At 41.3% G+C, this 25,000-nt stretch overlaps 1 protein-coding gene and 1 long non-coding RNA gene across 12 annotated transcripts in view; one reads left to right on the top strand and one right to left on the bottom strand.

Moving 5' to 3' along the window:
- The window catches only part of LOC123513176 (very low-density lipoprotein receptor-like), a 454,065-nt gene that overhangs the window by 15,469 nt on the left and 413,596 nt on the right, over positions 1 to 25,000 (bottom strand). For 3 of the 9 annotated variants that reach the window (XM_045270126.1, XM_045270125.1, XM_045270121.1), the window contains 14 exons: positions 18,225 to 18,344; positions 16,894 to 17,022; positions 16,081 to 16,226; positions 15,419 to 15,502; positions 12,836 to 13,082; positions 12,376 to 12,618; positions 11,983 to 12,179; positions 11,575 to 11,678; positions 10,784 to 10,913; positions 10,265 to 10,426; positions 9,883 to 10,011; positions 9,362 to 9,514; positions 7,808 to 8,000; positions 6,757 to 7,083 (listed from right to left, as the gene is read on the bottom strand). In XM_045270126.1, coding sequence (XP_045126061.1) covers positions 6,757 to 7,083; positions 7,808 to 8,000; positions 9,362 to 9,514; positions 9,883 to 10,011; positions 10,265 to 10,426; positions 10,784 to 10,913; positions 11,575 to 11,678; positions 11,983 to 12,179; positions 12,376 to 12,618; positions 12,836 to 13,082; positions 15,419 to 15,502; positions 16,081 to 16,226; positions 16,894 to 17,022; positions 18,225 to 18,344 — 2,364 coding nt within the window. Of the gene's footprint in view, positions 1 to 4,220; positions 5,046 to 6,756; positions 7,084 to 7,807; positions 8,001 to 9,361; positions 9,515 to 9,882; positions 10,012 to 10,264; positions 10,427 to 10,783; positions 10,914 to 11,574; positions 11,679 to 11,982; positions 12,180 to 12,375; positions 12,619 to 12,835; positions 13,083 to 15,223; positions 15,308 to 15,418; positions 15,503 to 16,080; positions 16,227 to 16,893; positions 17,023 to 17,458; positions 17,588 to 18,224; positions 18,345 to 25,000 lie in introns of those variants that run through there. The other 6 variants (XM_045270130.1, XM_045270129.1, XM_045270127.1 and 3 more) reach the window with 5 other exon arrangements.
- The window catches only part of LOC123513180, a 27,535-nt gene continuing 8,057 nt past the window's right edge, over positions 5,523 to 25,000 (top strand). Inside the window, exons 1-4 of one of the 3 annotated variants that reach the window (XR_006677286.1) lie at positions 5,523 to 5,625; positions 17,904 to 18,066; positions 18,203 to 18,363; positions 20,750 to 21,674. This is a non-coding gene — a long non-coding RNA (uncharacterized LOC123513180). Of the gene's footprint in view, positions 5,626 to 17,606; positions 18,067 to 18,202; positions 18,364 to 20,749; positions 21,675 to 25,000 lie in introns of those variants that run through there. The other 2 variants (XR_006677285.1, XR_006677284.1) reach the window with 2 other exon arrangements.

Genomic DNA, 25,000 nt, shown 5'->3' with positions numbered 1-25,000 from the left:
AGATAACGTCCTCCCGTCTCTTCCCCGTACACTTCCCGGTCGTGACGTCACTCAGCACACCTGGTGACGTCACAACGGAACGGCAATGACTCACCTGCGCCGCACTACATCTCCCTTACTCACACTCACACACACGATAATTACATAGCTGATCGCAGACGTGGCTGTCACGGAAACATTCTCTCTCTCTCTCTCTCTCTCTCGCTTCCGGACACCTACAAGCGTCTTTCTGCCAGTTCTTAATTGCCCAGGCCAGTCGGGTAGCAGCTCAAGGTCTTACTGAAGTATTACTGAGAGCAGAGGACGCGAGCTGTGTTGGCCTGTAACTACTGAAGGTTTTGTTGCTATTCTGGTTCAATATCAAACACTACTACGCACCACCTCTACTTTTAAAAGGCTATGGTTGAAGTTACATGGATTTTCAAAGGCTTCTTTTTATAGTTCTAATGACAAAGCAAGAGATTTCTACTAGTTAATAGGAGAAACTCTTCAGAACAGGGGTAATCATCTCTGTGGCCTTTGGAAATCGTCATGGTGAGAGAGCAAGGCATTTTTTAATACGGGTCTATACATAAACTATAGGACATAAATAGATATGATGTTGGTTGTGGTGACTGGTGAGTAGCAATGTAGGCGTGAGGGAAGGTGATGGTGACAGATGTGACAAGAAATGATGAGTGGCGACATGCTGGTGGTGACGGCAACATTACTAGTGGTTAAGGATGCCATGGACAGAGCCACAAAACCTCCCTGCATTACAATGAACTACACACATGGCAGGGCACACTGTCTTACCTCCTCATCCCAATCAACCTCCCATCTCCCCTCCTCTCCCTTCCATCGCCTTAGAATTCTATACAGCACTCCACCACCACCACCATCACACAAACCTTCCCTTTCAACCCCCTCTTCAAGCATCACCCATACTTTCCCTCTCCCTCCCCTTTCTCTTTCTTCTCCCTCCATCACCAATTCAACCATACCTTTCATCCCCATCCCATCACCCCACAAACACCTACACACCACCACTACCACTCAAACCTTCCCTTTCACCCTTTTCTCTCCCACCACCACCATGATCTCCATAGCATCCCCCCTACCCACATCGCTCCCCACAACCCCCCCACCCTCTCTTCCTTCACCCAGCGGCCACAAACAGCTGGGGACGCGAGGGAGGCAGACTTGAGTCCTAAAACGTCACAACCATATTATTGGCTGGCTCAAGAAAAATGGCTTATAAATAGATAAAAGTTAGTCGCTCTCTCTCTCTGTTCTGTTGAAGTGTGTGTGTGTGTGTGTGTGTGTGTGTGTGTGTGTGTGTGTGTGTGTGTGTGTGTGTGTGTGTGTGTGTGAGAGAGAGAGAGAGAGAGAGAGAGAGAGAGAGAGAGAGAGAGAGAGAGAGAGAGAGAGAGAGAGAGAGAAATTAACAAATACACATCTTAAAGAAAAAAGAAAAACCCTCCTAACTTCCAAATTGTAAACAATCACACAGAAAAACGCATTTCATTCCAAGCACCACGACCACCACCACCTCACTCACACCTGCGCTCAAGATAACGAGATAAAACTCACCTGTAACTGGAAGCGTCATGGTGACTAGTTAGCACGCACTATGATACAATCCCACGCAAAGACACGCACAAGCAATGCCCGAGATGAAGAAACTGTTGCGCAAAAACTTCGAGAGCACCAGAAAAACTTGCGGGAGGAGAGCGACGCAGTACCTTCCACTTCGACGTCTGTCTACACACTGACGTACAGAGCTAAGGCTAAAGCGGGTGCCAGACTCGTTCTTATCTCGTCACTCGCTACCGCCTAGCCACTGAGCCTCCAAGGTTACGCACTTATCCTTGCTGCATGTCTATCTTCCTCTCAACACTACCGCGTCCAGGTTTGAGTGATATGGAGAGGGTAAAGCAAGAAAAATAAGGGAGGATTATCTGACGGATGTGGACGAATGCCATGGTAGGGAAATAGAACTTCGAACACTCCTATCAGTCAGTCAGTCTCTCTCTCTCTCTCTCTCTCTCTCTCTCTCAGTGGAGGAGCCAAGGTAAAATAAATGACCTGGATAATTGCCGCCGTAAAGGAAAATGTCGCTACTTCTATCTAGGAAATGTTCCCAAAGAGACAAGGTACAGACGCCGCCGTGGTGCAGTGAACCTAACCTCTGCTACTGGTACATACATACCTTCATCTCTTCCTCTCCGCGTATATGAGAAGGACGAGCAAGTGGCATTATAATAAAAAATAAATAAATAAATAAATCGCATTTTTCCTATTAACGCTTTGATTTAGTGTACCTTAAATATTCAATCCTTCCCTTTCTTCAAGCGTAAACAAGACAATAAATCTGAAAAAAAAAAAAAAATCACGCTCAGTTCTTTGTTTTCTCTCGCGTCAATCCCACTATCTAAACAGTGTGACCTCTGATATTTGGATGCCGTGCTCAGACTCGTGACAGTAGAAAAGTCCCGCGCGCGTGATAAAACTGCTCCCAAATGTGAAGCCACGTTATGCGCAGCTGACACATTTTAATAATTTTCGTTGGGCTTATTCCGACAAACTGTCTATCCTGCACCTCTCTCTCGTCTCTCTGAACACGTCATAAGCTTACCTTAATTCCTTCCCTCACCTCACCATTACCAACACCCACTCACCTCCCACTGTCACCCCCCAATCTCCCCGTCACCCAACTTTGCATCAAAACCTCCCACCTGAACTCCAATTCCCCCCCTTCTCTTTGCTCCTTCATTTTATCACCTTCCCAACCTCTTCTTCCTCCCTTGCCTCTCTCCCTCATTCTAGCAACTTCCAAACCTTCTCTTCCTCCTCCCTTACCTCTCTCCCTCATTCTAGTAGCACCTTCCAAACCTTCTCTTCCTTCTCCCTTACCTCTCTCCCTCATTCTAGCACCTTCCAAACCTTCTCTTCCTCCTCCTCCCTTACCTCTTCCTCATTTAAATTCCCCACGAGGCAGCTAGCAACTTGTACGGGGTTCGCTTACCAAATGACCGAGTGAACTGACCTTGCCGAGAGGGCGAAGATACGGACAGATACGACATTGTAATAGAAAAAAGTTAAATACGACTTCAGATGATAACCTTAAGTTGCTATCGTTCCCTTGATGTTGAACACGTGCTTGTGATAGCGAGTACTCTACATCCTCGAGCCTCGTTGCCAGCCAAGGCCAATATTCACCTTGGCGTGGCATCCAGAGGCGGTGAGGGCGTGGGGAGATGCGGGAGGGAGGCGACGGCGAGTCCAGTCAGTAACCGGCCTCCACCCCGTCTCCCTCCCTCTCCCTTCTCCCTAACTTGTTTTTTCCACCCTCCCACCTTCCATCCCTCCCTCCTACTTCACCATGTTCACACAGGGAAAGGAATGGAAGCGCGGCAGGGCGGGAGGGGGCGGGAGAAGCATTAGGATGAGGGTAGAGTGGTTGGGAGCGAGCCATTTACCGATGAGGACGTGATATGAGATGCTTTGTTTATAGTAAGTTCCCTTCTATACACACACACACACACACCCGGTAGCTCAGTGGTTAGAGCGCTGGCTTCACAAGCCAGATTCGATTCCCCGGCCGGGTGGAGATATTTGGGTGTGTCTCCTTTCACGTGTAGCCCCTGTTCACCTAGCAGTGAGTAGGTACGGGATGTAAATCGAGGAGTTGTGACCTTGTTGTCCCGGTGTGTGGTGTGTGCCTGGTCTCAGGCCTATCCGAAGATCGGAAATAATGAGCTCTGAACTCGTTCCGTAGGGTAACGTCTGGCTGTCTCGTCAGAGACTGCAGCAGATCAAAGTGAAATTCTCTCTCTCTCTCTCTCTCTCTCCAGTTGCAAGGCCATCTTTGACCTCACGCATGACGAACAGTGATGGCGAAACAAGTGACGGAAGAGGAGGAAACATGAAAAACATAAGGCATTTCGTGATCAGTGATATATGAGGAGCTAATGGGTGAATGTCAAACTCTTCCACCCACTACAACGCACACTGTCGTCCATCGAGTCGTATAATCTTGCCGGAAGAGATTGTGTGTGCGGAGATAAGGGTTAGCGTATCGCAGGTGATAAGCGGAAGGGGAAATCGTTGTGGCCGAGAGTGATTCATTCCCTTTGAAATAAGCTTTTGTTTACCCGCTAACCTCACAATTTATTTATCTTTTCACCGCATCGTATCTGTGAGTGTGTGCATTCATTTCCTTGTCTTTTGTGGTAAAATGAGAGAGAGAGAGAGAGAGAGAGAGAGAGAGAGAGAGAGAGAGAGAGAGAGAGAGAGAGAGAGAGAGAGAGAGAGAGAGAGAGAGAAATTATATATGTAAATAATTACAAATTAGTTTAGTATAAAGTCAAACGTGTCTCAGGAAATACTCTAAATATGAAAGATTTGAAGGTATAATTAAAGTTCTTTATGAAAATGTTAATCTTTACAAGTGTACAAATTACAACTTGACACAGGAGTTGTTGGGAAATAAGGAGTGAACTCGAGCGGTGTGCATTTACAGTACTACCACGTGGTCAATATATCGAAAATCGCCGAATAAATAAAATCTTATCTACTATTTTGTAATTACTTGCATTATTTTCGAGTCATTCTAGAAGGCAGAACCCAATTCAAAGCTGCATCACAAATCATTGCTAAAAAATCGAGGAAAAGTAAGAAAATAACTCACTTGGCAAGGTGGTAATCCATTTAACAGAACAAACTTTTATTTAAAGGCTAATGCAATTCCGTCTATTGATACGCTACAGATATACTGTACATGTAAAGTTAGGGGTTGTTCATCCATTTAATTGTTTTGTGGATACGAGTTGAAGTGAAATTACAGTTAATTCACATCTGTTTTAAAATCCATATTGTAATTATTCTAGTCTAGCACACTTTATTTAAATATTAATATCACAGAAAAAATATCTATCGGGATGATACATAATCCATACACATTAACAGCTACAAGGGAGCAAATATCCTTTGAGACTATGCAATTATTTATCCTACGTGCGCAAAAACGACTTCTTCAACCATGCCCAGCCCACTCCCCGCCACTGAAAAGAATGAATAAGACTTAGTATTATCTACGGGTCTGAGAGTTAACACGTCTCGCTCCTCAAGGCCACGCTGTTTCCTGTACGGTCACAATTTCCTTTGATAAGCAGAAAGATAACTATTATATCTGGTTAATGCTAAAAGACTGAATTACATAACACACTCCTTACGTAACTAACTGTGTAACTCTGTGTGTGTGTGTGTGTGTGTGTGTGTGTGTGTGTGTGTGTGTGTGTGTGTGTGTGTGTGTGTGTGTGTGAGAGAAAACTGAAGTGAGTGGTCGGAGCAGTTCTTAGTGTGGGAAGAAAAGAAGAAAAGAAAAAATCCGCGGTATTCTCTCTCTCTCTCTCTCTCTCTGGAAAACTCGTAGCCACAACAATATTATTTCATGTGTACGAAAAAAAAAAAAAAAAAAAAAAATCACCCCGCGGCTACAATGCTCTCTTCCAACCTTCAGACTTACTACTACTGTACTACTCGCATTACATTCCGTCACTTCCCTTGGCTCCAGCACATACCTCATACTGTCTGCGGCTTGGACGAAATACACCAGCCTTCACAACAAATACATCTGAACAGGTAAATTCAGTTTGCATATTCAGAACATTAGTAGTGAGAGAGAGAGAGAGAGAGAGAGAGAGAGAGAGAGAGAGAGAGAGAGAGAGAGAGAGAGAGAGAGAGAGAGAGAGAGAGAGAGAGAGAGAGAGAGAGAGAGAGAGAGAGAGAGAGAGAGAGAGAGAGAGAGAGAGAGAGAGAGAGAGAGAGAGAGAGAGAGAGAGAGAGAGAGAGAGAGAGAGAGAGAGAGCATATTTAGTTACAGTGCCTGATGTAAAGTTCTGAAAGCGAGGTCATTGTTAGAAGCTGCACTGGCTAATCCCGACTGCTTTCATGAGGCTTTAGGAATTACTGAGGCTTTTCAAAGGTGCTTTCATGATTCTAGTGATCCATCTATCTATAACTGATAAGCAACCCCACACATTGTGACTCATACACACAAAATTCCCCACTCAGCAACGACATAATAATTTTCCTCCACCACTGTAGGAAAATATGAGAAGAGAAACACGCACACACTGGTTACCTTTAGCCTTTGAAAACAGTCGAAAAGAGACACAAGATAATTTACGAATACAAGGCCATGCCATAATCTAGCATGTTGGAACCACAAGTCATGTATACCGAAGAAACACATGCTTGTCACTCCCAATCATGCACAATAAACATGCTCGGATGCACAAACCAAACAGAAACCATATCACATGCAAGCAATATTTACCTCGCACGCAATACGTATTTCTTTTAATTTTCTGCCATATGAATGAACTACTGAATGAATCACATAAAAGCTTAACTTCTACCACAAAATAGTTTCTGTCTTATGTGATGAAAATCCTGAACTAGAATTCCTGTCTGTGTGGCGAGATTATCATATTCCTGCGTTTTCATCTTTATTCTACCTCATCTCCTTCATTCCCTTAAGGGGTTGGATGGTTAGTATTTGACAGGAAGCAGATTAATTTCAGGATAAGCTTCCTATACAGACACTACCAGATGAGTGTGGGAGGTATGGCCACCACATCCTTGAAACTTATATTCCTGTCTTGTGCAGTGAAATGACAAGGATCCGTGTTCACTAGTGCTATTTCTACCCTGAAAGTCTCCCCTTTTGCAGTGACATTGCTACACTACAAGTACACAACTGGACAATACCTGTGGGGCTATAGGGTAATGTAGCAGTAGGTGCAGGCGTGGCAGGGTGGCTCAGAGGGGTAGGTTCTGAGGTGAGTTCTGAATCGGTAGGAGCAGGCATGTCAGGCTGACTCACTGTGCTAGGTTGTGAATCGGGTTGTGAATCAGCAGAGGCTGTCGTTTCAGGGTGATTCACTGTGCTAGGTTGCGAATTGGTAAGGGTCGTCGTGGCAGGGTGATTCACCGTGTTAAGTTGTGAATCGGGTTGTGAATCGGTAGAGGCTGTCGTTTCAAGGTGACTCACAGGGTAAGGATGTGAATCGGGTTGTGAATCGGGTTGTGAATCGCCTTTGGGGTTGGGAAGGAAACACACAACATGTTATGGGACAACCACCACCAATGCAGTCCTCCTTTTGTGGATGGGAAGAGACACACAGGCTTACTGAGAGTTGGACATTTCCATCATATGAGTAACATGCAGCCAATTTTTTTTGCATCTTGTGTAAAGATTTTTGTCTTTAAGGTATTAATTATCACAGATCTCATGCGGCCTCTTAACTCTCCCTCCCATGCCACTAAAGGGATGATCAACAAAGAAAAACAAAAACTAAACAAGCAGAAGAGAAAACTGTACAAATAAAGAATGGACAAAGTTAAAAACAAATGGGTAAACCAATAATGTACTACACGAATGAATAACACATGCCCACAGTGTAGTAATAATTCCTAGTCATGCTAATAACAGCAATAACTGCATCAGTATATTTGGTTTTAGTTGCAGTAGTGTCTTTTCTATGGCCCAACCACCTGCTTCTGTCTTTTAAGAACTTGTTTGTGTAGCATTAGTCTCAGGGAATAGCAGGAGGAATCTCCACCAGTGTAGTAAAATTTTCAGCTAGTAACATTAACATCTTAGGCTACATAACATTCACATTCCACAAAATAAAGAAAATAAAATGAAGACAAGACAAGCATGAAATATAAAAACCCAATGTTATATACCACACCAAAGCTCAAGTAAAACCTCAGGAAAGGATAAGGTGAGACAAGAGGAGGAAAAATTCTAACTTACCTTCACTCTCACAAGTCAATCCGTCTGACATGAGGACCAGGCCATCCGGGCAGGCACAGGTCACTTTACAGGTTGACTCGTTGGTCTGAGGGGCTGGCAGACACAGATGGGTGCACAGACCATTCAAGGGGGTGCAGTGATTGGTACCATTGGGCTGTCTGTAGCTATGGTACACGTGAACTGTCATCGGCGTCTGCAGAGGTACATAGACAATTGGTTGAAAATATGTACAAGGAAATTACTTATCTTGCTAGACATACAGTAGGTTAGTTAGGGGATATGTAAGCAAAACTTCTCAAGATCAGTAATTGGGGCAGAGCAAGAAAAAGTGGGATCAAATTTGGGAAAAATAATTCGGAAAGAGAGAGAGAGAGAGAGAGAGAGAGAGAAAGAGAGAGAGAGAGAGAGAGAGAGAGAGAGAGAGAGAGAGAGAGAGAGAGAGAGAGAGAGAGAGAGAGAGAGAGAGAGAGAGAGAGAGAGAGAGAGAGAGAGAGAGAGAGAGAGAGAGAGAGAGAGAGAGAGAGAGAGAGAGAGAGAGAGAGAGAGAGAGAGAGAGAGAGAGAGAGAGAGAGAGAGAGAGAGAGAGAGAGGAAAGAATTGGTTTTCAAGTAGTGACAGAGGAACAGAATAAAGTCAGTGATCAGGTTGTTAGTACAGTAAGTCCCCGATTTACGATAGAAATACGTTCCTTAAAACTTTATCGTAAAGCAAAATTAGCGTAAACGCACCAGCCGAGTGTGAAGCAGGCAAATCATATCCTTTAAACTGGTCACTTGAAGTTAATGACCCAGTTTTAACTGATGAAGTGGATAGTCTAGCTACAAGTTTGAAAAAAGCTGAGATTGTGGACTGTTTCGCCTTTTTACGTTTCTCGTCATATAATTCTCTGTAGATTTTCATCGCCTTTTCCATCTGATTAACCACATTGCTACTTCTTTTGAGTTAGGGTCATGTTCTTGCAGTAATTCCATTGCAGTCAATAAAACTGCAAGCTTTTTGTAGAGTCTTGATGTCTTCACCACGATCTACATTACGTTCCCGTGACATTTTGGACAGGGATTGGTATTAAATGCGGAGAATACTGTAAGTATATCACCAAGCACGAGGTTTCACTGTGTTTGTAGTGGTGCCACAAAAGTGACTAGTTCATAGTTAGCTGCAGTGGAGCGGCACAATCATAGCAACAAGTTTGGCAGGAATTTTTAAATATCGTAACTGTGAATTTTTATCATAAATTGAAAAAAATGATAATAATTGTCAATTATCGTATCTGCGAGTTTATCGTAGACCAAACTATTGCAAAATGAGGACTAACTGTACTGAGTCATTATGGAGCTTTAAAAAAAGAAAGACGAGACAAATTTATTGATGGGAATGATAGTTGGGAATAGATAAAAAGCTTTCATACAAGGACTGGCAAGTGTAAGCCTAATTTCTTACAGTTTCCCTTACTCCACTATGTTCTAAAGGTTAAAGGTAAAAATTGGACCTAAAAGTGAGATTCCTGGCACAGTCAATCTGAAGAGTATCTGAGCGATCTGTCCCTCAACTCACCGCATGTGAAGGAGCTATGGTGTCGATGTCCTTCCCTGTGAATTTGTTTGCTCGGAAGATGGCTTCTTTGCGCCAGTCGGTCCAGTACATTGTGTCCTCAAACAGTGTGATGGAGAATGGGTGGGGAAGGTACTCACTGGAGTGGAGAACGGTCTGTAAAGAGATAAAGGTGTAAATGTTATGATATTCTTACTTGTCATTTTCTTATGTTTCAGCAAGTTTTTTCAACTCTTTATACTTTGCCAATTAGCACACCTTTCCCCAAGAAACTGTAAAATGTATTCTCCTCATAACTAACTTCTTCATAGATACTTAAAATTACTTCAAACATTACTTCTGGTTGCAGTGAAAGGGTTAAAGAATTTGGCACTGTTGTGAAATGCACATTTATCAAATACATCATAAAGGCAACTTCCAATTCACAATTACAAAAATATCTTTTTTTTTAATCAATAACAAAATTCTGAGATTTCGATGCTGCTGATCCATCTCATTCAACATATGAATGACTGAGGTCTTACCCTGCGATTTGATCCATCAAAGTTTGCAGAATAGATGGAGTGGAACTTTGAGTCACACCAGTACACCTTCCGCAGCACCAGGTCCAGAGTGAGGGCATTGGGCCACCGGATCCCTCTTGTCACAATAGCCTAAGCAGTGAGGAAGGGAACAATTATTAGTTAACATCCTCTACATCTCTGAACCATGTACCAACAAACTATTGCCACACTCACACATGCATCACTCATACTCTTAGTTTTGCTAGTCTCTACAGGGTAGGGGGAACAGTCTTGTGGACCATTTAACTACACCTTAGGCATAGCAAAGTTGGCCACACATTTTCACAGCAAGAATATTACAACAATAACATAATTTCTGATATGAAAGCCTTCCTTGACTTACCTCCCTTAGCTTTCCATCCATACCAGCTCTCTCAATCTTGGCTTGCTGTCCCCAGTCAGTCCAGAACATCCAGCCCTCTGATGGGTACACAGCAATGGCTCGAGGCTCCTCCAGCACACTCCTGATCAGCGTCTTCCTCATGTCCCCGTTGAAGTCTGCCACCTTGATTTATAAAGAGAATTTGTGAAGTAGCTATTCATTAAGCAAGCAATGTATTTTATGTATCTAAAGAATACAAAATTAATATCACAAGATCATTAGGGAGGGATGAGTTTTCTTAGCTTTGAGTAAATTATTTTCATCTACAGTAAAAACTCCATCATGATAGGTCACCAACTAAGAAAAGTCAACTGAAAATTCAAACAACAATAACGAATAATACTATCTATCTATGTACCAGGCCAGTAATTCCACACAGATGGGCTCCAACAAAGCACACACATAATTCACACTGATAACAAGAGAATCCCTCCTTTGAGTGCAATAACTTTGATGCATTCTTATTAAGTCTGAACTCACCTCAATAGTGTCGGTGTCTGTGTTGGTCCAGTAGATGTGGTTGTACAGCCAGTCCACAGCCAAGCCATCAACAGTTGTGACATCATTGGAAATAACCACCACCTTCTTGCTGCCTTCATCGATTGGTGCCCTGAGGAGAAAATCAATGTCACTACTAATAATGCAACACTTACGTATCTTACAAATAATGAACCAGGTGTTGCTAACAACCAATGACATTAGTTCAACAAGCACCAAGATGTTGCTTACTGTTCATTCATTGTCTACTGGCTGTGCTTTCTTACTGCTCAGTTCACAGTAAAAAAAACCACATCAATATTTGCTTCATCCATCTCTGGGACTTGAATAGCTGGCCTGCTTCACACTGACCACTAATTACCTACATAACGGGTGATGTTTTCTTCATTAAAAAGATACAATAAAACTGTTTTCTTTTACCACAAAGATAAATGATCTTACATCTGTATCTGAAATTATCCTAATTTTTAAGAAATTCTAATTTTCAGAGACAACATAATTGGTTTGCACGATTAATCTGAACATTTAAAATACTAAATGTAAGTCTGACAATGATGATAATGCACTGTGACTCATCTATCTGTATACCAGGCAAAGATCCCATTAGAGAGAGGGAACCCAAACAAAGCGTGGTGTTTACGATTATGAGGCATCTTAATGAACAATAATTGATCAGCACTTTGATCTGATAAACACTTATTCCTATGTCTTAATTTTCATGCTACTCATTCATTACTTTCATTAAAAAATGGAAAAACTAAAAGCTTTCTTACTTATAAATGCGCTTGTCTTTTGCATCTGTCCAAAATATCATGCCAGTCTTGAACACAAAGTCAAGTGCAGTTGCTCCCTTTGTTTCATTCACTATAGCAGTAATCTGGGAAGTGAAAAAATAAAAAAAAAATGACAAAAAATTATTTACACATTGTAAATCACAGCACTACATATAAAAGACTGAACTGCTGACTCTTAGGAATAGGTAAGCATAACAAGTATTGCTGCATGGAACATCAATTAATCACTGGAAGAACTGAGGGCCTCTGCCAAACTTTGTAATCAAGCTTTGCATTGCTCACTAGATAGCTTGTCCTGTCTTGATGCAGAGATGCCATATAGAAGTGATTCATGAACTCAGTGATATTTCTCATTTAAGACACTCAAACTGCTTGACATTCACTTACTTCCTGGTGATCCAGGGATATTTTGCGGATATCTGTAAAGTGAGCAAAGAGGAGAGAGGCGTGTCCCTCCATGGCCTTGCAGCGGCTGTGGTTGTGACGGTCCCGGGCATACCCACGCACACACTCACACTTGTGACCTCCCTTGAAGTTGCGGCAAACTTGAGAGCAGATGCCAGGCTCCAAACATTCATCAATATCTGAAAAAAAAGAGTAATCATGACCAATTCATCTTTATTGTCAACATTTTATCTAGGTATCAGAATTAAATCCAGTATACTAACACTTCAGGCAAAAACTTGTGTTACATGCTGTACAGTGTTTATCTTTTACATGCAGTTTTTCAGTAGCACTTTTAAGTCAAACAATATACATCATCAAAACATAATGACTGACCATCACACTGAGTGCTGTTTATGAGCATGAATCCCTTGTTACACTTGCAGTAGTGGCCGGCTGGGGTGTCAACGCACACCTGGCTGCAGCCACCATTGTAATTTTCACACTCATTCCTGCCGCAGGTACCATCGGTTGGCTCATCTTTGGAATTGCCACAGTCGTCGTTGCCGTTGCAGACCAGCTGCATGGGTATGCAGTGGCCGCCACAGTCAAATTCATCCGTTTCATTACATGATGGAGCTGTAACAAATATTTATGAAATATAAATGCAAGCACATATTTTACGGATACATTTAACTATAAAATTATCTTATTTACAAAAATATAGGTATAATTCAATGTAAAAGTGAAATACTGCAGATTATCACACTTGCATGTTGTTAAATGAATTTTAATAAACCACAAGAAAACAAAATAGTGTGGAGACAAAATAAGACAAAGAGTGGCAGTGACTTACAGCAATTCTGCTCGTCAAGTCCATCGGAGCACTCTGGGTAGCCATTACACTTGAGGTGCTCATTGATGCAGGACTGATCCCCACACATGAACATGCCTTCAGGACAGTGGGTGAGGCACATCTCCTGTCCCTCATCATCGCCCTCCCGACAGTCAGCATCCCCATCACACAACCAATCGCGGCGGATGCAGGGGAAGCCCCCCAGGCAGGCGTACTCATCTGCACGACAAGTGTTGTTGGGACAATCCTAGAACGAAAAAGAAATTATATGAACCACAGACATGATAAAAATTGTTACACAATGTCCCAAAGATGTAGATGTTTACTTATTTGATATAACACAAGCAGAGGAAATAAAGTATGAAAAGGTATGACACATTGCTCTCTCAGCCAGCATTTTCCACAAGTGTTCCCAGCAAGAGAGCCTACATCTCTACTGACACTGCACAGGATGAGTTGAAATAAGCTGATAATACAAGGAAATCTCTCATCTTAACCTTAGGAGAGAAGATGTTGGTGATATGGGGAGGACAGCCAAAGAGTGGCACAATGCATGTACTGGGATAGAAGTGTAGCCTTTTGAAAATGATTAATGTATGTAATTCATCATTGAGAGAGAGAGGTTGGGAACATAGGAAAATAAGTGCTGGGTATCCCTCAGTCAAGCACAAAATAGATGATTTTGATAATCTGATATAAATACCTAATTATTGTAAGGATCATGAGATATTTGAGCTCAATACAAAACCCAAAAATGGCACACAAAATGTTAGTGTTAGTACACAGTGATCTACAGCAATCACCAGTAATAGGGTGACATATTAAAGCCAATACAAAAAAGTTTCCATAACAAAAACTATGCATAAATAAAATGTTTGCAGCAAAAGCACCAAGACCAACATGCAGGTGCCCCTCATGGTAAGTGATCCTCTCTTCTCAAGCAACCTCACAGCGAGCTCATTTACGTTTCATTGAGTCGTATCACTTCCAAGGCTGATCCAAACATTTGCCACAACTACAAAAAAATTAAAGAGTACTGTATCTTTAGCTTTTTCATTTTATCATACACACTTTGAGTCATGCTTTTAGAGAACAACAAACAAAAAGACTTGGCCAAAAATTACAAAAATGGAAGCTCTGAGCATCAACAAATGCTGCACTGAAGTGATAAACAAAATATTCTTTCTGACCAAAATATGTGGCAAAATAAAGAGGAAACTGAAATACTTCCCGATCCCATTTTATTTTATGGAGAGGTTTTAAATAACTCCATCATTAACTCTTGATACACAGGTGATATTCAGTCTTTTATGCATTTTTGAGACCCATTACTACTAAGCCTTTCTGTGGCTGGAGATAGTAACTATGCAATAAAATGACCTCAAATTGTTACAGCCAAGAGGTTTAGTTTTCATAGGCTGAACAAGTACTTCACATACATGTCGTGACAGTGATCTGGCTCACCACATGCTGCCACAGCCCTTGCCACACTGCCATGCACCCGCTGCCCTGCTCACTGAACTCGCCACCCTGCCAGCACCTTGTCTCCCTCCACTTCACTTCAAGGCATCTATTGCATATGCTTAACTATCTCTCTTTTTCTTGGCATCTTCTGTGATGTTGATAGATAGATGGATAAATATGTATTTCCTCGCCATGAAGGATAATATTATTCTTGTTAATTCAAGCTTTGAGGAATTTCTGACAGTTGTTTCTGGTCACCATACATTTATACATTTATAAGCTGTCTTAGCTGCAGTTTTCTTATTCAGCCTGGTCTGTCCTCAGCATGATTTAGCCAGCTTCAAGGATTTAATTTTGTCCATTCAGTCTTTTTTTCATTATTCCAATCATTGATTACTTTTAATTATGTGTAGTTTCTTTTATTTACACTTATTCATGTCAATTTGTAGCTGTGCACTTTTATGTGAATAAATCAGAATTTAGGATGTGGGATATACAGTGTATCTTTGTAATACAGTGCTGTAATAAGGAGAAAGTCAACAAAATTTGTTAAATTAAGATAATAATCATGGTATTTAATCATATACAAATTAAAGGAAATTATCATGTATGATGCAATACAAGGGAATGACAGAAAATCTTCAACTCATTGAATAAAAACACCATACATGTTATCCAAATTGACATGATGGCTGATAACAAATGGTAGAATTTTATATAACTTTCTTACAACAGCACTTATGAACTTTCTACCAGATGATCTAGTGTGTGTGGTGTTTGTGGCAGCTGTGGAGAGGGTGCGACAGTCTGCCTGTGTGAGGTGGTGGAGGCTCTGGCCATAGGGTCCGGGGGGAGGAAAGGTGGAGGTGACCATGTTCATAAATACCCACGTTCAAAAGTTTATGAAGGCTAAACTTTTCTTACATTTTCATCTGTCCCGTCTTGACAATCCACTTCCCCATCACATATCCAATCTTTCTCCAAGCAATGCCCATCTCCGCACGCAACCTAGGTAGCACAAAAAAAAAGGGAGACACAATGTTGACAAAGCAAACACAGACACAAAAGAAAGGAGGGGTGGGTTTAGTTGACAGTTAGTTCCTTGTCAAACTGTCTTACGTGTTCGTCTAATCCATCGATGCAGTCTTCAATGCCATCACAAATCATGCTCTTGTCGATGCAAGATGCATCAGGACAAGTGACCTGTTGGATCATGTACATTATTCTGACTGAAAGAAAATCATCTTGTACATAAATATCATATCAAAATAAATCTTAAGTCTCTTCAAGTATTGGAAACATTATGAACTGACATGACTGGTGGATTAAGTATCAATTAAACAGTACAGTACAATTCAAAGATAAATGCAAGATAAGTACAAATTGTATTACAATAAAAGATATTAAATAAAAATCTATATAGTTTAATGTTATATGAAAAGTACTGTAATGATGTGAGGACTACAAAATTAACACTGTAAGACAGACACATAACTGAAGGTATAATGCAGCATATACTGTTCTTTGGTGACATACTTTAAAAACTTCCCTGCAAAAATTAACAATGAAAATATTAATCACCAGAACTGATAATTTGTAATAAAATCTTCATGGATGTAAGATGGTGTAAAAACATATATTGTATTAAAAATCAACAATAAAAACAAATGACTCATTATTCTAAACACATGCATATTACTTATTATCCAAATTTCAGAGAACTATTAATAAAAGATTGGCTCATCAGGGACAAGAGGTGCAGTACCATCTTGCTCACTAACCTGGTTTATGGAACAGGTTTCATTAGGACAGTTGACTTCATCTGAGGCGTCATTCTCACCACAGTCATTGTCGCCATCACAGTGCCACCGCTTGGAGATGCACTTCCCTGAGGCACAGGTGAACTGTTCCGAGGTGCAAGTTGCATCTGAAGGTGTCGGGGAAGGAAAGATCACCATCATCCACTTGCAATGTCACCAAAACATTTTTTCTTTCCTTGTTGTATTATGGCTGTTCATTTGCCTACAATGACTCTGACAAGATTAAATCTACTATTTTATAAAAAAAATTACTGTTATGCTACTCGAATACTTCCTTTCTTTTCTCTATTAATCTTATACAATTCTTATCATTATTATTCTTCTGTCATTAGTTTCTTATATGAATCTGATTCAGAATCAAACACTGTGTCTGAAACATCCCCACATGAATACAGAAAGTTACACATATACATATGCTGATATCACTATACACTTACACTACAGGTATACTAAAATTGTATATTATTCAATCTTCATTTTATCAAGCACCATATGATATATGTAATGAATATGATCAATTAGTATTGTAGTACGCAAAGCAAATTGTTGATTCCATGCAAAACAAACTTTTTTTTTATTCTGAAGGGCATCTAAAGTACCTACCTCATTTTAATAAATTCTGACACTTACATAGAGTTATAGATAGAAAAAGGGAACAGTCAACAACAATGATTTCCTTAAGAAAATTTCCCATCCCTTATGACAGAAGAGCCCTAACAAAGAGGCTGTGTCACTCCCTCCCCACCACCCGGCCATCACTTAAAAGGGACTCACTGCAGTTGACCTCGTCGGAGCCGTCGTCACAGTCTGATGCTCCGTCACACACCCAGTTCAGTGGGATGCAATTGGATTTGTTGGTAACACTGTGACAAGTGAACTCATCTGCTTTACACACTATTCCAGCTGCAAGAACCAAGACCATGCAAGTATTAGTGTTGACAAGAAGGACACCACATCACTCTGCAGGTTACTCCTACACTACACCTACTCCAACACCACAATTACTCAACATTGATCTGCTAGGGATAAAACACAGACAAATATGGTACTAACAATAACACTGTATTGGCAGTCACAGCCAGCAGAAAGTTAGGTCGTGGATTGCATTTAAAGTGAATATCAATGAAAATGTAACTTGAAAACCACATACTGCTGGCAAAACTGTAACAGTGTTCCTGGGGAGAGCATATTGAACCTGGCATGTTCTCCAAATGCTGAAAAAATCATTAATGCATGGTTAAAAAATGCTCTTCAGAAACAACACATGGTGTCTGTTAATCTGCAATGCACACCAAGGCACATATGGCAAGGTTCTTCTGCTCTAGATCACACAACTTACAGGGGCAGTCTTTTTCATCAGTGTCATCATCACAGTCTACTTCATTATCACAGCGCCAGTCCAGTGGGATGCACTGGCCAGAGCCACATTCCCACCGCTCTCTGCTCCCATCCCCACCACACATTTGGGCTGCACATACAGGGATAAAGCCAGTGTTCCTTCCTAGCTTTGTCCTTAACCTATATAAAGCTTAAGATGTATGCAAGGTGATATCATGTCCACTGAAATAAGGTATGGACATTACACACAGATTCAACATTAGGTGAAGTTCTATAGGTACTAACAAAATCTGCCAGGATTCCTGTACAATGGCATCCTTCTCGCACTAATTTCCATTTCTTACACACATTTCTCTGACTTTCCTTTAGCATTCCAGGAAATATGTAGCTGCAAAAATATGAGATCCTAACCATCATCAGACTTTTAAATCCAAGAGGTTTTGCAGCATTCCTGGAGGCTTGTGTTCTGGACACATGCAACAGCTGCAAAACTCAGTTCTTCACACTAGCAGTAGCAGGCTTCGACATTCAGGGAAAAAACATCCCTGATCTGGTGAAAATTTTCCCACAAAACCTAACAACAAACCTATCACAGGACTTAAGACTGAGGTAAGATAATGAACAGAGATAAACAGATTTGTAAATGAATGAATGGTACGCTTATTGAATTTTTCTTCCTTATTTTGTTGCTCTTCACCCTGACCCATGACCTTCCCAGCACCTTATCTCATCTCTCCCTCACCAGTCACCACCACAGCCTCACTCACCACACTCCTCTGGGTTCTCATCTGATTGGTCATCACAGTCTGGCTCTCCATCACACTTCCAGCGCTCAGGGATGCACTTGCCGCTGTTGCACCGAAGTTCCGTCTTGTAGCATGGCTTGGCTGGGGAGAGAAGACAAGGGTGAGTGGGGCGTTCTAGTAAAATGCATAGATGATTTAAAGCTAGTGAATTTTTTTTTTTTTGTATTTCTTCCTTTACATTAATCGTGATACATTCAGCTTACTTGATGAAGCCAGTTGTAATGACGTGTATCAAGCCACACTTCATTTCTCAACCCCACTCCATATGCGTCTCCCCGTCCTTGTTACTACATTTCGCACACATAACCACATCACTATTGCCTCAATCTAACCGCTCTCTCTCTCTCTCTCTCTCTCACCTCGTGGTTGAAGGCTAGTTTAAGTAATTTTAGTTTTGTTTTGACTGCTATAATTTCTATGGGAAACTACAACCCCGATTTTTACCTCATGTAGGTAGTGTGGAAAAAAGTCGAAAATGAATAATATATATATATATATATATATATATATATATATATATATATATATATATATATATATATATATGAGAGAGAAAGAAAGAGAGAGAGAGAATGCTTGCGGATATACAGGTAGGGAGACAATTTTAATCTGATAATTGATGGTTGAAATGGCAACGCCGCACTCATGGGAATTTTGGAATCTGCCACACCTAGAACGGACTTCATCGATGGAACAGACTGTAATTTGTATGGGTCTCGGTCTGGGCTGCGGGAAGAGAGGATGAAACGTTTTCAGAGAGTGACTAGTACAAATTAAGGTCTCATTATGGAATACCACGATACCAGTAGTATTTTTCATAATTTAAAAAAAAATTTTCCAGTCTGCAATATAAATTTTTCTTTACAGTCATCCCTATACAATAAATCACACTACATTAGCATACCAATAGACTTTAACCTATTTAATACCATGACGCGTTTCCATATTCATTCTGCTTTCTGTTTGAGGATTTTATATAGCTTCAGAAACTTATGTTGGGATGAAAGTAGTGAAGACTGTGGCCATTAATCTTCTGAATTCCAATAACTTTTCCTAATGTCAATAAAATCGTCTAATCACACCCCAAAATCAAAGTAAAAAACTGCGTCTCAGTACAGAATGGGTTAAAAGAACACTTTGTAAACAACAATAGTGGCTTTTCTCCTGCACTTCAGTTTAATCTGTTTCTACCTGAAATCTCTTGCAATATGAGTGCCGAGGACAACGTCTGTGGGTCTGTACAAACAAGTTGCTTCATGAAAACGGATGAGAAGACTTAGTATTCTCTTTTTTCCTCTCAAAAGTTGTGCTCACTAGTTTCCATTTATGTAATGAGATCCACCAGGAAGTTGTCTCTCGAGAAGAAACTTGTAATGGAGTGAGCCACTAAAAGAAACTTAATGAAGATACTCAGAATACATAACACTTGCAGAATGTTAAGAACAGGTAGCTGGTACAAGGGAAAAGAGAAAAATATAGACAAGAATCCAACAATATGACAAATTCTATGCCATATATAAGTAAGAATAAACTTAATTCTCTCTACTAACAAAACATGTGGAATAGTTACAATAAAACCTATTACGAAACTAAATGCAATCCCTCTTTATTCCTCCACCATTTCCCTTGACACACAGACACACACACACACACACACACACACACACGGGAACAGAGACGGCAGTACACGCCTAACAACAACACAGCGAGGCATTTCGTTCCCCAAAGACCTCACTCATTAAGACATTATGACCAGTTTCCCCGAGTGGCCGTGCCTTTCCGCTGCCTCCCCTCACATAACAGGGGGAAACAAAAGAGGGGGAGAACCATAAAACCTCAATAAATCAAGAGTGTCCACATTGAGATCCCCTCTTTCCCTCTCCCTCCCCCCTCTTTCTCTCTCTCTGTGCTGTCCTCAAAGATGGACTCTTCTCCAGTTTCCAGATGTGTTTTCCAGCAGTGATATATTTCCTCCTTCCTCAAGATTTACTCGCCCTCCTTTAACAAGTTAGCCTGTTCCTGGGTCCACATGTCCCTGCCAGGCCAGCCCACCTGCCCTCAAATACTACTGCTAAGCCAAACCTTCCATCTCCCTTCTCTTATGTCTTACTGCTTGGCCCTTTCTTTCTTTTCAGTGTCTGCTTGCCTACTTGTTCAGTGTATGTCTGTCTATCTGTCTCTTGGTGTGTTTAAGTTCTGTATGTTTCTGTCTGCTTTTCTGTTTCCTTATTTGTTGTCTGTGTACTGGTCTGTGTATTTGCCTGTTTGTCTCGTTCTCTGTTTCTATTTTCCTCTTCCTTCTCTTGTTTCTCTCCCCTTCCTATACTTCATTTCTTTTCCTTCGCTCCTCTTTATCTTTACTACCTCCCACAGCATCCCATCTTCATCTTCCTCCTCTGTTCCATGCCTCTCTTCTACTCTCCGGTGGCTTCTCTCCTCACCCTCCTCTGTTGCATCACATTTTATCCATTTCTCTTCTTCTCCAGACAAGACTACAAGGGAGAGGAGGATTCGCACTTTCCCTCCCCATCACCACACGCTGATTGGCTCGCTACATCCCCCGGTTGACCAATCAGCTTGCCTCTCCACTCCTTCCCCTAAACTGAACATCTCTGAAAAAATAGAACCGGGGCCTCAGAAACGTTAAAATATTCTACTACAGTTTTTCTGGGAGTGAGTTTATGTACGGTGAAAAATGTTGGAAGTTTTGTTTTGCTGTTGTCATGAAGTTTTGTTATTGTGTGGGAGAAGAAAGGCATTTTCCATCCCGGTACTACATACTTTCGCCTCTTCGTCCTGCCTGACCTCTATACACCACACACACACACACACACACACACACACACACACACACACACACACACACACACACACACAAGCCAATAAAGCAAGGGTTTATGTAGAACTGCACGAGCATGGGAGCCAAACGTTAAGAGGACATAGTAATAAACTTAATGAGGCGAATAAGAGTGTGTGATGTAAAGACATATCGTAGTTTTTCGAGGAATTTAATGTACCAGTGGAATAATTATTAGGAAAAAGTGGTGCTTAGAAACAGTACTATACGTGAACTTAAAGGAAAGTATGAGGATATTAAAAAAGGAAAAAAAAAAATGCAACACTAAGATTGACTCGTGTAAAGATGAAAGCAAAAACAAACACACACGCACCCCCCCCCACATACACACACGTTTCTCAATCCTTCACGTTGCCACAGAGGAAAGGTTTTGATCCCCCATTCTGCTGAGTACAACTGAAACGACTGAGCTGACACTGGAAAATGTGGGCCGAGCGAGACTTCATATTTTCTCCTCCCCTTCCTGCCACTGTGGATGTACAACTTGTAAAGGAAATCAACGACCACAAATATTTTACTATCTTCCTCTCTCTCTCTCTCTCTCTCTCTCTCTCTCTCTCTCTCTCTCTCTCTCTGAGTAGCCAAGAATCTAGGTCGAGTGGGTAAGAGAGGAAGTAAGTAAAAAAAAAAAAAAGAGAAAAGGGAAATAAATGAGAAGGAAGGCAAACGGGAAAGAGTAGAAGGAAGAAAAGAAGGCTGATAAGAGAGCACAGAGACTAGAAAGTAAATAAGAGGAATCCGAGAGAAACGAAGGAGAGAAGGAAGCAGAGAAGAGAAGAGAAGTGAGGTGAGGAGAGAAAGTGAATGAGAAGGAATAAGAAAAAAAAAGAAGGAATGAGAGGGAGGAAGAGAAGAATGAATAAATGGGAGATGCAAAAAAGATGATGCTATATAAATACAGTAGAAGAGAGAGAGAGAGAGAGAGAGAGAGAGAGAGAGAGAGAGAGAGAGAGAGAGAGAGAGAGAGAGAGAGAGAGAGAGAGCCTGCCTACTGAGTTTACTTGGAGTTTACCTAAGTTCATGTGAGCTGTGTTCCCAAGTTGTCTTTAGAAGTCTGCCAGTAAGATGGAATTCCTCAACTTTAGAACTGTGTGTGTGTGTGTGTGTGTGTGTGTGTGTGTGTGTGTGTGTGTGTGTGTGTGTGTGTGTGTGTGTGTGTGTGTGTGTGTGTGTGTGTGTGTGTCTGTGTGTGTGTTTCTGTGTCACTGTCTCTCTCTCTCTCTCTCTCTCTCTCTCTCTCTCTCTCTCTCTCTCTCTCTCTCTCTCTCTCTCTCTCTCTCTCTGATTTACCTTTCCAATTTTCCATCCATCAATTATATTCTTAAACTTATTCCATCTACTTCTTTTTCCATCTCCTCCTTCTTATTCCTCCTCCTCCTCCTCCTTCTCCTCCTCCTCCTCCTCTTCTTCTCCAACCTACACTTTCATCTAATCTACATAAATCAAGAACGAAATCTCTCTCTCTCTCTCTCTCTCTCTCTCTCTGCCATATGCCAATCATACATTCATAGAGAGAGAGAGAGAGAGAGAGAGAGAGAGAGAGAGAGAGAGAGAGAGAGAGAGAGAGAGAGAGAGAGAGAGAGAGAGAGAGAGAGAGAGAGAATCTAATCTTTCTACGTACATTAAGGACTAAAACGTGTAGGCGAGAAATACTAGAGAAGGTAATTTGGTTAGGGAGGGAGGGAAGGAGGAGAGAATGAATGAAGGAAGGAAGGAAGGAAGGAAGAATGGAAGGAGAGAAGGAGAGAGAGGGAAGATGGAGGGTGGAAGCAGACGTGGGCCTTGCTCTCTCAGCCTAATGATTAATTAAAGGCAATTGTTTACGGAAGAACTAATTAGAATCAAGATGAGGAGAAGCGAAGCAGTGACGGTAAAGGAGGTGGTGGTGGTGGTGGTGGTGGTACTAGTAGTAGTAGTAATTGTAGTAGTAATATAGTAGTAGTAGTAGTAGTAGTAGTAGTAGTAGTAGTAGTAGTAATTGTAGTAGTAAGTAGTAGTAGTAGTAGTAGTAGTAGTAGTAGTAGTAGTAGTAGTAGTAGTAGTAGTAGTAGTAGTAGTAAACCATATATAGAAAGAGAGAAAAAAAACAATATCTGTGGTAAAAATAAGAATAGTTCCAATAACAGCCGAAATCTATCACACACACACACACACACACACACACACACACACACACACACACACACACACAGCCCAGTCAACTTAAGGGATAAAGACGAAATTCTCGCGGATAAACCCTTGAGTTGCAATGAAACTGAACTTGCGAGAGAGAGAGAGAGAGAGAGAGAGAGAGAGAGAGAGAGAGAGGTATTCTCCCGGGCCAGGCATGCAGTGGAGTGTGTAGTATCTCAAAGGATGAAAACCGTGGGCTAGCAAAAGTCTCGCCCCTGGGGAAGCTGGAACAGGGAACTTCCTTCACGCAGAGTAACAATAAAACCTCAGCTAGGCTCTTTTTTTTCCTTCCATCTTGCTCCTCCACTCCTCCATCTCTCCTCCTTCCTTCCTTCCTTCCTTCCTTCCAGCCATTTTCATCTTGTGTCGTTTTATCGTTTTATTCCTACATTTTCTTCGTCTTTCAGTCTCTCTCTCTCTCTCTCTCTCTCTCTCTCTCTCTCTCTCTCTCTCTCTCTCTCTCTCTCTCTCTCTCTCTCTTTGTGTTTCCTTCCATCGGCTTTACTCATGTATTTCTTCCATTCTCCTCCTTCACTTTTCCATCTTTCCTTCTTCCTGTCCTTCCTTCCTTCAAGCAATTTTGATCTGATGTTTTATTCCTGCATTATTTTCCATGCTCCGTTATTTCACTCTTCCATCTCTTTTTCTTCCTTCCTTCCTTGTATTCCTTGTTCCTTACGTATTTTTATTTTGATATATTTTTCGTCCTCCTTTCGTTCTTTTATTCCTTTCATCTTTCTTTGACTAATTTTTCTAGCTTAGTTTTCACGATTTCTTTTCCTCTGTTCTCTTTTCACTTCTCTTCCTTCCATCTCTCTTTCCTTCTTTCCATTTGCTCCTAACGTTTTTATTTTTATTCATGTATTTCCTTCTTCCTTCCATCCCCTCCTCTTAGCCTTCCTTCGTTTACTTCTTCGCTCTTTCTTGAACCCATTCCCTCCTTCACTCACTCACTCCTGCAGTCCTTCACTTTAATCTCACAAATTCTTCCTCTTTTCCGTTTTCTTTCATCAATTCTTACTCTATGTTCATCCTCTTTCCTTCTTTTCCTACATCATTCCTTCGTACCCACATTTCTCCGTTACTTCCTGCCTTCTATACACATAACCATCTTTCTTTTCCTTTTTTCCTTCACTCCAGTTACTTAAAATCATTCCCTAGGTGAGTTTTCAAAGATCTCATTCATGTTTTTTTCCCCTCAACAACACCCAAGCGTCGCATCTTCCAAGCCACGCCTGTATACTGCTGCCTCTCCTCTTCCCCGCCTCGCTGCCTCGCCTCCACACCTAAGAGCAATAAAACAAAGGCAAAGAAGAATCCGCTATCCCTCCCCCAATAAAACTTTACTCCCAACTCTTATAAAACATTCACATCACTACACTCCATCCTCACCCCTCCACTCCCTCCACCTAAAGGGATTTGCTCTTTCATCTCCAGTAACTAAGAATTTTTCTCTAAACCACTGGAAAAGTTAACTCGACTGCACTCACCCCTCACCCGGAAAAAAAAAAAAAAAAAAAAACGTTCGAGAAATCACTCCAAACCACGTACTGCGAGTTACTCTTCTCGCAGTCCTCCCGCTGGTTCAGGTGAGGCACTACGGAGAACACTCCATCATGGTACAAGCCTTAATGGAGTGATGGGAAACGCATATCGAGAGTCCGTTTTCCTTTTCCTTTCTACCTGAGAATTAAGACTTTTTTTTTTA

Source organism: Portunus trituberculatus, chromosome 35, assembly GCF_017591435.1.
Source record: "Portunus trituberculatus isolate SZX2019 chromosome 35, ASM1759143v1, whole genome shotgun sequence".
Lineage (NCBI taxonomy): Eukaryota > Metazoa > Arthropoda > Malacostraca > Decapoda > Portunidae > Portunus > Portunus trituberculatus.
The sequence above is the reverse complement of the archived record's forward strand: the minus strand, read 5'-3'. Positions and strand labels throughout refer to the sequence as shown.